Source organism: Medicago sativa, chromosome 5, assembly GCF_051527215.1.
Source record: "Medicago sativa cultivar Bolivia chromosome 5, Bolivia_mono, whole genome shotgun sequence".
Classification (NCBI taxonomy): Eukaryota; Viridiplantae; Streptophyta; class Magnoliopsida; order Fabales; family Fabaceae; genus Medicago; species Medicago sativa.
The window spans coordinates 12,959,928-12,974,879 of NC_140753.1; the positions used below are offsets into that span (position 1 = coordinate 12,959,928).

Below are 14,952 nucleotides of genomic sequence, written 5' to 3' on the forward strand. Positions count from 1 at the left end.
GTTTAAACTCATACAGAGTTGTGGATCATTTTACATTAGATCCCAAAATCGAATTGATCTCAATACAAGGGTTCACATAATTCATAATGCAAACGATGCGGGGATGCCAAATGGTTTGGTTTTAGTTGCCAAATAATATGTATAAATTCGTCCAACACGGTCAATGATTGCTCTAAACAAGACATGACGGGGGACAATAATGAGAAGCAAATGATTTTGAATTATGTTTTAAAAGTTTACTTTCTTGTGTCCTTTTTGTTTCCTACTTGCTCTAAACAAGACATGACGTGAAGGTCCACCAAAGATATGAGTGGACGCTAATTACGGTTGATTATGTGTAAAGATTTTTTTTAGAGCGGTGTGTACTTCATGCAAAAAATACCGTATTGAAATATATATACATTTCATATGAATGTAACTTATCTTGAAAGATAAAGAAATAATGAGAGAAAAATTATGATAAAACGAGTTGTTAAGAAATATATCATTGTGTTTTTTTTTTGTTTACAAGGGATCATTGTTTTCTTTTTCTTTCCTTTTTTTTTATATAGAAAAATGTCATGTGATTTGGGCTTCATGACTTACCATGGTCAGGGCTTATTCTTTTTCTTCTTCTTTTTATTGTATCTAATTATTAGAGAAAAAAAGTGTATGTATTAAATTGTATTATATTTTATCGCCATTTTATATTAATCTTTTTAATATAATCAATATTTATGTGGCCTTTAAAAACAAAAATTTATAGCTTAAATATTATTGGATGCATATTTTATAAATAAGTATTTACCATTTTCATCAATCTTATGAAAAACTTCAATAGCCCTCATATCTTTTTTTATGTGAAATTATACACTATCCTTCTTTAGGAAGTAAAAATCTAGAGTAAATTATGTGTTCCTTCTCCAAGAGATCTTCAAATTACACTTCACAATTTGTGTTACACTTTAATCCATTATGATCATAAAAAAATGTGGGTATCTTGGCTCCCTCATATTCTTTGTGATCTTATAGACCGAACAACTCGGAACTTCGTATGGAAAATCTCTAATAACACGGGTCTTAACTTGGTGAGTTGGGAAAAAATTGTTAGACCAAAATTTGGGGTGGTCTAGGAATTCACATGACATGAGATGATAAGATTTTTCTTGTGGGAAAGCATATTTGGGACATGCTTCAAGGAACTGGCAAATTGTGGGTGAAAATTTTGTCGCATAAGCACACCTTCGACGCTCACAGTCTCTCATGCCAACACCAAAACTTTGGGTTTTATCATTAAAGCCAAAAACATCCGTAAAGATGGCTTCACTCGGTAAGGAAGCTCTAGAAACTCTTCCTTCTGGTATAGTCACCTGACTTCCTTCGGCCCCTTATGTATTAATGTTCCTTATGTGCACATCAACGATCTTGCTTTGAGAATTATTGATGTTTGTGAATTGTATCCCCATAGCTTCGCCCTCCACTACACTCAATTACCTCAAGACATCATTGATGAAATCAACAATCCTAATCTCCACTTTAACCCCGACACTGAAGATATATACTTTCATTTGGTCTGAAACACACAAATGGTTGCTAAACTACCAAGGTTGGTTTCTTATGGATTTTGAAGCATAGAAGTGCACGTGTAACTCCTTTAACGTGGTCTTTAATATGACGCCTCCATCTTCCAAAAAAGATCAAGTTCCTTATTTCGTTTTCTTGCAATAATTTTGTCCCCACCATGTTATTGTTTCACCGTCGCAACTTGGCTCTTAATGGTATCTGTCCCCGATGTAATAAGCATAATGAGTCATTCCTTTATTGTAATAGAGACTGTTCAGCTTCTAGAAATCTCTGGCATGCTCTTGGTTTATCCAATGTTGACTTCCTTTCCGACTTAGACATAATTAGTTGGCTCAAAGCGGGTCTATCTTCGATCAACTCCTACACTTTTGCCGCAACTATATGGTGGACTTGGCTTAATCACAATTATTTTTGCTTTTCCAACTCATTTATCCTTCTATGTGTGTGTTTGGTATGGCTTTTGGAAGCTAGAAACCACTTCCCAATGCACAATTCACGCTACCCAATGCACAAAAAACGTGAAAAAGCAGAAGCTCCAAATTGGAGCTTTAGCCAAAACGTGATTTTTTTCATTTTCACCGGTATGGCAAACACACACTATATCGTTTCACTGTGTAAGCCCGTGATATGACTTCCAATGAATTGATTGCACATATTTTCATAAATTACTTATTTTAGAATGCTTATATGGTGAAATGTAATTAGATTTATATGTAATTAATTTAAATCATCGATGCATACAAATTAATTTTTCAACCTCAGTTTGATTCGTTGATGGATCCGTTGTGACTTTTGGATTGGTATGATGGTGTTGACCTAAGACCGATCAAGGTATCGAGTTCGATTCTCTCTAGTGCCAATTTAAATGGACTAATTTAACTTCTTACAATAAATGACATTAATAGCCACCACTATTTTTTATAGTAGCCTTAAGTATAACTAATCGTAATCTTCAAAATTGACTTCTAAAAAAAACGTCAAACATAGTTTTATAAAGTTAAATTTGCTTATGAGTCTTGAAGAGCACTTCTAAAGCTTCTAAACATGAAATCAAAAACATTTGTAAGTAGTAGTAAGATTTTAGTAAAAGAAAAAGGGTCTTGTTAACGAGTTTCTCCGGAACACTCTTTAAGCATTCTAAAATAAGTAATTTATTGTTTAAAAACGTCAATATTTCGATTTCCAATGAATTGATTGCACATATTTTCATAAATATTTACTATTTATGGTCCTTAAAGAGAGCCCCGGAGGCACTCGTTAACATTTAACAACCCCTGATCTCAATTATAAACAACTTTTTACTTTTTAAATTTATTGAATAAATAATGTACACCCTCTGGTCACAAATATAAGCAAAAATTCATGTTTTAGATTCATTCAATAAATGATGCATGTGGTCTTTATTTTAGACATCATACATCATTTATTGAATGAATCTAAAATATGAATTTTTGCTTATATTTGTGACCGGAGGGTGTATAAACTTTAAAAAGTAAAAAGTTGCTTATAATTGAAACTTGGGTCATGTTAACTTGTGCCCTTAGGACACATGTTAAGCAACCTAAAAAGAGCAATTTTACATTGGAAAACACAATATGACAACTTTAAAAAAGTTGAATGCACGCCTTTTGATATGTGTATTTCTATAATGAGTATATTAACATGTGCCTTTGAGGGCACAAATTAACAGTTGCCTTGAAACTTGGGTGGAGTATGTTAAAAAAATATATAGAATTTTTTAAAAGTTTTAAAATGATATCTTCAACATGAAACTTTATCTCTTAATTTTTATTTTTATTTTAATCAAATAGTCTAGTGGTTAGATTCACACACATTATGTGTGGAAAAGTGGGGAATCTGAGGTTCGAACCCCGGCCGCTGCACAAATTATCCTTAGTAACTACCAACTGAGCTACACTTACAGGACAATTCTTTAATAAATGCTTTAAAAACACTTGTTGGAAGAGCATTTGTTGAATGACCATTGGTAAAAATACCTTTTCTGGCATTCGAGTTTACCATTTTAAAGTTGTGCTTCTATCTTGACGTAAACGCAATGTTTAGAAACACTCAAAACAGGTAATGGTACAATTTACAAAGCATGTGAAACTTTTGGTAAAGTTAAAAGGTGAAATCCTCACTGCTAGATCTTTGAGAATTTGCTTCATAATTTTATAAGTGGTTCACCCCATAAGCATCCCCCACTAACACCCAAAAATTGCCATGCATTTTTGCACCATGTACCCGGTGAGATCTAATACAGCAAATTATGCTTATGTAACCAAATGACACATTAGCTTGTCAATTAGGTGTCATTTTCATGATCAACCAATATATCGTAGGGTCCCATGTGACACTTTTCCAAGTATGGGACAAATTAAAACCAGATTTAATCTCAAATCTCTAAATACCTTCCAAACAAAACATTGTAGCCTAAATGATAATTGGACGAAGACATAAAGTTCAACCCACTTCATTTTTCCTAAAATGTGATGAAAACTAAATTATTCTGCCTATATGAAAAAGTAGTTAGCAATACTTCTTTAGGCACCATCTTGTATTTGCATAGTTGCACCCATTCATTTTTTTTCCATGATTCTTTAAATGCTGAAAACTCAAAGTCTCAAATGAGCCAGAATGACCATACGGAGATCCACGTTGATGGTAAAAAGTCCAAATTTTGATTAAATAATGTCATGGGAGGGAATCTTAACTATGTTGAATATAATACTGCTTCAGCCACCAAGTTTGCTTTTTTCCCGTGACCATATAAAACTATATATGATCCGTTATACACTCACTTATACTATATAGTATAATGTTATTTATTTGTCTTCCAGCAGTAACGCAGTTTGTGTTTGTCTCTACTTAAAGAAGATCATGGTCATGGTTTGTTATTATAAATAAAATAAAATTATGGTCATGCAATACTTTCAAATTCAATGAGTAATTTGTGTAATTAATTAAGAAAAACACAACTAATTAATTGTATAAAACATTCGTATATTCCATGCAAGAGACCAACTCGCATCAATTACCGTCGATGTGCAAATATGAGGTGGATAGCACAATATATAGAAGTTAGCACAATAGAAGTTAGTGCATGTGTAGTTGCAGATATTATTTATCAGTACGTCATTTTGTGATTTATTTTAGGTTTAAATATGTAATTGGTCCCTGCACTTTCAACAGATTTTGGCATTGGTCCCTGCACTTTTTTTTGTTTGGCACTGGTCCCTGCACTTTGTAAAAATATTGGCATTGGTCCCTGCACTTTTTTTTGTTTGGCATTGGTCCCTGCAGTTTGTAAAAAAATTGGTATTGATCCCTGCACTTTGGACAAATAATGGTATTGGTGCCACGTGGCATGAAATGATTGGGATCAATACCAAATTTTTTACAAAGTGCAGGGACCAATATCAATATTTTTACAAAGTGCAGGGACCAATGTCAAACAAAAAAAAGTGCAGGGACCAATAGCAATATTTTTACAAAGTGCAGGGACCAATGCCAAACAAAAAAAAGTGCAGGGACCAATGCCAAAATCTGTTGAAACTGCAAGGACCAATTACACATTTAAACCTTTATTTTATTGTTTTCGGTGAAATATTTTAACTTTATAAAATAATACTTCATCTCGTTACTATTATAAACAAATTTTGACTTTTTTAGGTTCATTCAATAAATGATGTATGTAGTCTACAAATATAGACCACATACATCATTTATTGAATGAATATAAAAAGTCAAAATTTGCTTATAATAGTGACCGGAGGGAGTATACCTCTTGAACAAATTAATCTTATAGCATAGGTGTACACCCTCCGGTCACTATTATAAGCAAAACTTATCTTATATGATATTATTTATCTTTGTATATTACTCCCTCCGTGTCATAATACATGACACAGTTGACCATATTACGCATACCAATGCATAATTTGAGCTTAAGTATCTTGAATAATATATTAGAAAAAATTATGAAAATTTGATATTTTTAAAATACTCATCGAGACAAATCTAACAACATATTATATGATATTATTTATCTTTGTATATCAGTAGAAAAATATGGTCAAAGTAAGTTAAGTCAAAATTACATATTTTCAAATGGACCATCTATTGCGGGACAGAGGGAGTAGTAGAAAAATATAGTCAAAGTATGTCAAGTCAAAAGTGCACATTGTCAAACATGTCATATAATACTGGACGGAGGGAGTATTTTGAAAACAAAATTTCTTTTTTTTAGTTTCTTAAACAATGTTCTTAAGACATTTGTTAGCAAAACCCTTAATCGCCATTTCATTGATTCTATCGTGTTATCAGTTTCGAAAAATTCAACATTTTACGAATCTAAATCTACACTATTTTGTTAGCAAAACCCTTAATCGCCATTTCATTGATTCTATCGTGTTATCAGTTTCGAAATATTCAACATTTTACGAATCTAAATCTACACTGGCAAATGCTAACTTGTGCCCTCAAAGACACATGTTAAGAAGCTCATTATAGAAATATACATATAAAAAATTGTGCATTTAACCTTTTAAAAGTTGACATATTATATTTTCCAATACAAAATTGTTTTTTATGTTGCTTAACATGTGTTCTAAAGACTTCTTAGCATCACCCATCCGAATTACTTCCCACAAGTTACCTCGTATTAGCGGCATTTCTGGAAGACTATGACTTGAAAAGTATTTTCCCGAAACAGACTTGAGATGAAAATAATAAAAAAGTACTAGTACTTTACTATAACTATATGGGAAATGTTAACTTGTGCCCTTAAGACACAAGTTTATAAGCCTAATGTGAAAATAATGTATTGGAATGCGTGCATTAAATTGAATCTTTAATGTTTTAATGAATTAATTGCACAAAGTTTAAGGAAATATTTCTTTTTTTTTGGATATCTTAACATGTGCCCTATGGGCACAAGTTAACACTACCCTAACTATGTATACATATTTTATTGCGATATTTTTTTTTGTACAAGCATATTTTATTGCGATATTCTGTACTAGTGATATTTATAATTGCATTATTGACAATGATAAAGATGAAAATGAGAAGAAAAAGAGGGCAAGGATAGGGGACCAGAGTATATGTATAATCTATCCATGAATCCACATGGACCATAAGCCATGGATAGACAAATTGTAGGGATGGAGTGTGTTGCATACAGCCAGCCAGATTGTGTTTTGTGAGAAAAAGAACTTTAAGAACTTAATAACCACAACAAGACATAGATAGACGAAAAAGATGAATACCACGTGGCAATGTTAACATGTGCACCCTTATCACAAGTCGCATTTAACACAGAATGGATGTTTACTGTTCCAACACTGAATATACTTCATCCAACACATTCATTAACTCTTCTTAATTGCATTCTGCTTTCGCTGAAAAAACCATAATCACAACTTGTTTTTCCTTGAATGACGCTATTGGCCTTTTTAACCTTTTTCTTGGCCCTTCTTGGTTGGTTGGTAGAACCTTTTTCCTTTTTACCTTTTCTTTTCACTTGCAGCCTTATTAACTTCCAACTAACGGCCTTTATATTTCTAGATCAATTAACACCACCAACCCTATCCCTCTCATTCCATATCTCTAGATTCTTAATTAAAAGTTGAGTACAGTATGTCATTTGCAAAAAAATTGTGACAAATTATGAACACTTTACAATATTAAGGAATATTAACATTTTTTATATATTTTGAAAATATTAATTTTTATATTTTTTAATTGGCAAATTCTTAGATGCATTCATTACTTTTTTTTCTTCAACTATACCCTTTATTAACACATCAATTGTCTCATAATACAAAAAATCAACATTGAATGCATTTAAAAATAAATGATAATTTAGTACTCCCTTCGTTCTTTTTTAAGTGTCTCTTTTAGAGATGTATTTTACTCCCTCCGTTCCTTTTTAAGTGTCACTTTTGGAGAAATTTTTTGTTCCTATTTAACTGTCACTTTCAAAGTTCAATGCAACAATAAATGTTGTTTTACCAACATTACCCTTAGTTATTTATTGTGGAGAGAGAAATATATGAAATAAGATATTAAATGACTAAGGCTATTATAGTAAAAGTATAGATTATTGTATAAGAAAAAGTAACATTCATTGAGTGTCTTGGTTTATGTAAAATGTTAAAAAGTGACACTTAAAAAGGAACGGAGGTAGTATTTCTATTTAACTGTCACTTTCGAAGTTCAATGCAATATTAAATGTTGTTTTACCAATATTATCATTACTTATTTATTGCGGAGAGAGAAATATATGAAATTAAATATTGAATGAATAAGGCTATTATAGTAAAAGTGTGTATTGTTGTATCAAAAGTAGTAACATTTATTGAATGTATTGGTTTGTGTAAAATGTCAAAAAGAGACAATTAAAAAGGAACGGAGGTAGTAATAAACAAATTTATTACTTCAACACTTTTCTTAATACCCGTAATTTTTGTAAATACAGTTTATATTAAAGGACGGAGGGAGTAGAACAAGAGAGTTTGCTGAAGCTCAAACATAAAAATTTAACTTTTAAATAAACGAGGCGTAGAATATAAACACAATTACTATCAACTAAAAAACAAAGTTAACTTGAGCAAGACATTGCTTATAGATAGATAACAAGGATCCATCTTTACAAGTTAGTACATTCGCACATGAATTGGAATTTCCTGATGTTACCGCAGGACGTTGTAACATAACAAGATTGTCTGATTTAGATCAACGATTGAAATCATTTAACCTTCGTTAAATTAATATGTAATTTGAACCGTCTGTTCTAAAATCAACAACTATGCTTTTCTCACTATGTATGACAAAAGCTAACTTCTCAATCCATTTCTAACAGTACATCCGGTGACGCATTGGTCGGTCTTTAGTTACTTCTAAGTCGGACCCAAAATTTTGAGGAGTGAGTAACTAAGATGATGAAAGAAATTTATGTGTAAAGTCCCCTTAACTTAAGTACAGTATGGAATTCCAGTCCAGGTGTCGCAGTGTTAAAAAAACACTTGTACTCAGCTTCTGGAACTGTAAAAGGTCAACCCACTGTCTACTCTGTCCGTATCACGCCGTTACAGTGTACACACTCCGTGAAGTAGAGAAATGGCAGTTCAGTAATAACCTCACCAAACCAAGGGCACTGTCGTACTTACGAGTTCACAGCACATGCGGCCAAACACGACACTGTACAGAACAGCACCGAACCGAAACTGTGAACGATATGAAGGAAGAGAGAGAGTGAACAAACACAAACACAAACACAAACAAAAACAAAACAAAGAGTGGAGTGGTGATTCACAACAACAATAAACTGCACATTCCCGCAAAGCAATGTCTGTCATCACCTGAATTCTATGCTTTTTCACGTTCCCTTCTTCAATTTCCTGCAAGTAATAACTTTCACTACTTAACAAAACAACTAAATTAATATGCATTTTCTATACTTGATGATAAATTCTTCATTTCTTTTTGTAATAATGTTGAATCATGCTCTCTAGTCAGTTACTGTGTTTTCTTCTCCTTCTTTTTAATTATTTTCTTTTTTTCAAAAAATGTTTCAATTTCTCTAGTTTAGCTATGGATTTCAATTTTCATGCTGGTTTGTAGTGTTTCTTTCTTCAGTCTCAAGATTTTTGTGTTCAATTTTCTTGTTCTTTCCTTTTTAAGGTTTAATTTTTTATATTTTATTTTGGTAATTAGGTTCAATTATGTATTGACTATTTGCTTTTACTATGTTTTACAGTGTTCAAGATCTTGGAGGATAATGCTATTTCTGGAAAATATTTTTCAGATGAATTCTTGATCCAGCTTCAAATCTTCCATTCTTAAGATATTTTTTGCTTATTGTTATTTGCTTAATCAAAGGTAAAATGAATTTTATTTTATTGTGAAGTATAAATTATAAATAATTTTGATGCATGTTTTTTTTAGGACACATTATTTTTGTTATTGTTGTTGATGGTAAATGTTTTATGATGAAATTAAAGATTATAAATGCAATTTTGACGCTATAAGGTGATTTAGTTTGATTTTATTACAAAAGTATAAATAACTTTGATGCATTTTTTTTTTGGGTATACATTATTTTGTTTTTGTTGTGTGATGAAAATTGAAATTAAGAAAAATTATAAATGTAATTATGGAAACTGATGTCCTGAGCTGATGTGGCTTGATTTTAGGTTGATTCTCAGAGAAGATGGCGTCGTGGGAACATATGGGGGATTTTGCAAATATAGCGCAATTGACTGGTGTAGATGCTGTGAAGTTGATTGGTATGATTGTGAAAGCTGCAAGTACTGCAAGGATGCATAAGAAAAATTGCAGACAATTTGCAATGCATTTGAAGTTGATTGGGAACTTGTTGGAGCAGCTCAAGATCTCTGAGCTGAAGAGGTACCCGGAAACTAGGGAGCCTCTGGAGCAGCTTGAAGATGCACTCAGAAGGTCTTATATGTTGGTTCATAGTTGTCAAGATCGAAGTTACCTGTATTTGTTGGCAATGGGATGGAATATTGTTTATCAGTTCAGGAAGGCTCAGAATGAAATCGATAGATACCTACGTCTTGTTCCTCTTATCACTCTTGTGGACAATGCTCGAGTCAGGGTATGTTTTTTATCTGCTATCTCTTGTGTGAATGGTTTTCTGTGTCAACACTTCAAATTAACTGATTTTTTTTTTTTTTTTGTGATTTTCTACTAATTTGGGGAGTGATTCTTTAAACTTTTTTTAATAGAGTAATCTACTGATCGACCATGCAAGCATATTGAGTGAGTAATTGGCAAATGGTTTTTCTTAACATAGTAATTTACTGATCGACCACTTATTAATTTTCATTTTCTTGGTGTGATGCCTAAGCCTAACTCTGGGTGGAAGATTTGAGAGACTGGAAATATATTGTTCGAAACAACATGTTTATCTAGCATATTCCACTTATTTACTAGATTGCCCGGGTCGGGTCTGCTATTAAATTTTTCACCTGCCATACGAAAATATTGGCCCAGTGAAATGAAAATTCCTGGTTTATGAAAATCTGGGATCTAAGATATTATGTAGCTTGCACTAAATATGTGCAGCCAGATAACTATATTAAGTAGTTTAGTTTTTTTGGTACATGTTAAGTAGTTTAGTTTGATCCTAGCTACTATGCATAAATGGGTAAAAGATTAGTTTTAAGTGTCTTCGTAAGAATTCGTTTACGTTTTTGTTTGAAAATTAAGTTAGTATGCTTTTGTTTAAATAGCATTTGACGGAATATTCTTTTTGAAATTCAAAAGTATCAATATTCATACTTCAAGACATTCATATGTAGAGATGAGTCATGTCCCTTCTTCTGCATACATGAACAACTGTGTTCTTGATCTCTTGTTGTATTATTTTCTGTCATGATAAGGAAGCATGTAATATATATTAGGATTCAACTCATTTGTCAGGATTAGCACTGTTCATATGTTTTAGTTGCATCTTTGTGGTCCTTTAGATAGAGTTGGTTTTGGTTTTACTTTTACCCTTTTTAATAAGCAGTACTATATAAAGAAGTGGTAATCCAAGTTGTAATCAATTGAGCAATTAATCCAATCATGTTTGTGAGAGATGTAATCACACATGTGAATTGTAAAATTTCAATCACATTGTTTCTGGATTTTGCATATTTCCCTACATTTGTAAGGACTTAGACCTGTGTTATATTGTCACTAACTCACTGTAATGATAGCATCCGAATGTGTAAATTTGGTTGGTCTAAATGTGATTGACAATCAATTGCTTTTCTGCTCATTCAGGAGAGACTTGAGGTTATTGAACATGATCAGCGGGAATACACATTAGACGATGAGGACCAACAGGCGCACACAGTTATTTTAAAACCTGATCCTGACAAGGAGGATACTGCAGTGCTGAAGAAAACTCTCTCCTGTTCTTACCCCAACTGTACTTTCCCTGAAGCGATTAAAAAAGAAAAGGAAAAGCTTAACCTAGAGCTGCAAAGGTCACAAGCAAATTTGGATATGAATCAATGTGAAGTTATTCAACGTTTATTAGAGGTCACCAAAGTAGCAGAGTATTCTCTTCCGGACAAGTGTTCACCTGAAAAAAGTCATAAGAAAGAGAAATACAGTTACTCTGATTCCAATGATGACAAGGGTCTTTCATCTGATGAAAAATACCATACGAAAGTGGATACTCTTTCGCAATCAAGGTAATTCATTTCCCTCTTCCACAACTTAAGGTGTTGTAGGTTCACTTAGGATAAACCAGTTAAGCAAAACTCATAAATGTTATTTTTAATAAATTAATCTTCCTTACTATTTTGGTTATTAACTTATTTCGACTGTGTTTGGTGCTTATATACATGGCCTCGGACAGATATTCTGTTTCCCAAAAGGATGTGATGTCAACTGGAGGTTCATATCAGCAGGAAGATTGGCACACTGATCTACTTGCTTGTTGTTCCGAACCTTCTCTTTGTATGTTCTCTCCTACTTGATATTTTAAAAGTTTGGTCAGCTGCAATAGAATAGTATTTTCACAGAGATTTATTACCTGTACATTATGGTTCGCTATTTCAGCTTATTCAATAGAAAGTGTTTCCTTGTGCATGTTCATTATGTCAGCACTACTAATTGAAAGCCCCGAATTACTCTGTCATGAATTATGCTAAAAAACCCAAGACATATATAAGTGTTACAGGTATCTGAGATTTGTTCAATTGAAATATTAGACTGATAAGTATACTGTAAATTTTATTTTCTTTCTTCTTCTTTCACCAAATTTTGACTCACTCAATTAGCCCTTATGTCTTTATGGCTTGTGCGATGTGCGTGGAATTAAATGTTTTTTAATCAGAAATACGATGATTTTTTTTAACTAGGATTACATGTTTTTTCTTATGAATATTGAATTAGATTAGATGGTTTACCTTACAAGTTGACTCAGGCACGAGTAATTGTCAAGGTGTAGTCCCACTGAACATTAAAAAACCCTTCTGTTTTAGTAAAACAGAAAGATAAGGAGCCTATGAACAGAAGAAAAACATGGACATAATACAAATAAGAAAATCAACTAAAGACAGGTCTCCAATCTCTCTATACTTTTCATTCTTAGTAATTGGTATAGCATTTGGTCTGCAGGTATGAAGACATTCTTCTATCCTTGTGGAACATTTTCAAAGATTGCTACAGTTGTAAAAAACAGGCCCATTTGTAAGTTAGCTATCTTGTATGTGTTCGCATTAAAGTGATAATTCTACATTTGTGTAATGTTTCTTGCAAACAAAACTAGAAATTAGTGAATCAAGTTGGTATATATCTTGAAGAAATTTACCTATAATGAAGACATGATTTTCTGTAATTCAGATTATTTATATAACTTATGAGATAATGCCAAGGGTTCTCTATGTTGCTTATATTCTCACTGGTTGTTATGCTTTTCATTCTAGTTAATTTCAAACACTAAAACATTATCGAGGTAATGTGATTATGATTTTGTTGTGTTTTTTCAGCCTCTGCAGAAGCATGTAATGAATTGATGGCTTATTCGTTAATTTTGTCCTGTTGTTGCTATACTTGTTGCATTAGGAGAAAGCTTCGGAAGATGTTAAACATCACAGTAATGATTCCTTCCTTTCCTCTGCATAAATATGACTTGTTATCACCTCTTTCTGCCTCGTGTTTGTGGATTTTTATATAGTTTTCTTCGTTCAAGATGCAGATAACATATAAAGCTTTTTATGGTACCATTTTTTGTGGTGCTGTGTAAATTGTATTCATTTCACTAGCAGTCATTAGCTATTTCACAACCACAACTATTTTCATATACATGAGAGCAGCTAGCTAGCAGTCATTAGCTATTTTTCAGCATAATTAATCTATTTTATGCAATTTTATCAACTCTTGTACTCACTATTTCAAAGTAGAATCTATTTGTCTAATTTTCAATGCAAGTTATAATAATAATGTATTTGTCGAGCCTTGGCACAACACCGTGATTGCTGCCATGTGACCTAGATTAGAAGTCACAAGTGAAATCCTTGAAACTGTCTCTCTACTTGTAGAGGTAGGCCTACAACACAATAAAATTACGATAAAATAAGGTATTTGTTAAGACTTGAGGATATGCGCATGCTTACATTTGCCAGTCTTTTTAAATATTTCATATTAATCGTAGTTACTTTCTATGGTAGGGGGGATTTGTTGATGATTTTCTCTCTCATTTGATGTGTTGCTGTTGTGCCCTTGTACAAGAATGGAGAGAAGTGGAGATCCGTGGGGTTAGTGGTATGTCTTGCCTATTCTTCATCTTACTGTACTGAAATATTGAGAAGTCTCCTGTTTGAAGTGCCTTATCATGCAAGCTGTTCAATTGTATCTAGCCTGTTGCACTTGCTGTAAAATTTCAGTAGTGCCAGAACCATGTATTCTTCATCTTACTATGAAATATTTTTCATCTTTACTATGAAATATTTTTGTAGGTTTTTAAGCCCTAAATGGTTATTTCTTATCAATGCTCAAGTGGCATACAAAACTTTGATATTTAACCGTTTTGCAGGTGCGGAGAAGACCAAAACAAGCCCTCCACCTATCCAGTACATGGAATCTTAAGTAACAAATGACAATGTCATTTAGTTGTTTAGGGATTCAAGGTCCTAAAAGACATTATGTAGAGGCTACTGGCATTCTAACTTCAAGGCAAGAATCATGTATTTTGGTTCTCACTGTAACTTGCCTCTTTTAAATTATGTATGTATAGTAATTATGTTGTGTAGCTTCTAGATTGGTGTATCATTATTAATATTTTGTTTTCATGGTTTAATATAGTTTGAGTTAGTTTATTCGCATATTTTGTTTGTCTAATTCCTAAGACGCATTTTGACGGGTGCCACTGCAACATTACCTTGATGTTCCTGAACTACTCAAGTTTGGATTTGTTTCATAGGACATTTGTTAGTGCATGTTTGGACTGACAATGAGATTCCTAGAATCAGAATGCCACAATGATTTTGTCAAAGTTCACCATAATTCTAATCATGAACTTAATTGCTCACTAATGCAGGAAATGATTAAACCAACATCATTTTTGTTGTTTGGACGCAAATAATATCCTGATTTTTTTTTTCTTGTTTACCTTCCATATCTCCTTGTGAGAACATTTCATAATTAACACTTGACCTTGAGGATAGGAGATCTGAATCTCTTCAAGTATTGCTTGCAGTGTATTTGTTTTTGCGTTCTCGTGTCTCCAATAACAGCACAATGTATTCAGAGTTGTTGACCTGTAATCTTGACCATAAAAAGATATTGACATGTAACTTGTAACCTCAAAGTCACTTGTAAAGCGCTGAAGTACCCGATATAAACCATGGCGAAAAAATTCAA

General features: G+C 32.6%; 1 protein-coding gene across 5 annotated transcripts; it reads left to right on the plus strand.

The window, feature by feature from the left end:
- Positions 1-8,830: 8,830 nt before the first annotated feature.
- LOC146920184 (protein MID1-COMPLEMENTING ACTIVITY 1-like) lies at positions 8,831-14,414 on the plus strand. 5 transcript variants are annotated; one of them, XM_085713610.1, is made up of 9 exons: positions 8,831-8,972; positions 9,326-9,447; positions 9,762-10,186; positions 11,362-11,777; positions 11,945-12,045; positions 12,709-12,780; positions 13,080-13,186; positions 13,761-13,854; positions 14,126-14,414. In XM_085713610.1, exons 3-9 carry the CDS (start codon positions 9,779-9,781, stop codon positions 14,176-14,178), a joined length of 1,251 nt encoding a protein of 416 aa, XP_085569736.1. In that variant the 5' UTR covers positions 8,831-8,972; positions 9,326-9,447; positions 9,762-9,778; the 3' UTR covers positions 14,179-14,414. The 5 variants fall into 5 exon arrangements, with proteins under 5 accessions (XP_085569736.1, XP_085569737.1, XP_085569738.1 ...); XM_085713611.1 differs by having other exon boundaries at positions 9,326-9,446; positions 9,750-10,186; XM_085713612.1 differs by having other exon boundaries at positions 9,374-9,447.
- The last annotated feature ends 538 nt before the right edge of the window (positions 14,415-14,952 follow it).

Excerpts from the sequence above, each read along its gene's own strand:
- LOC146920184 (XM_085713610.1), top strand. The coding sequence starts at position 9,779 with ATGGCGTCGTGGGAACATATGGGGGATTTTGCAAATATAGCGCAATTG. Across the intron at positions 10,187-11,361 it reads TGGACAATGCTCGAGTCAGG|GAGAGACTTGAGGTTATTGA; the intron begins GTATGTTTTTTA and ends CTGCTCATTCAG. Across the intron at positions 13,855-14,125 it reads GGAGATCCGTGGGGTTAGTG|GTGCGGAGAAGACCAAAACA; the intron begins GTATGTCTTGCC and ends ACCGTTTTGCAG.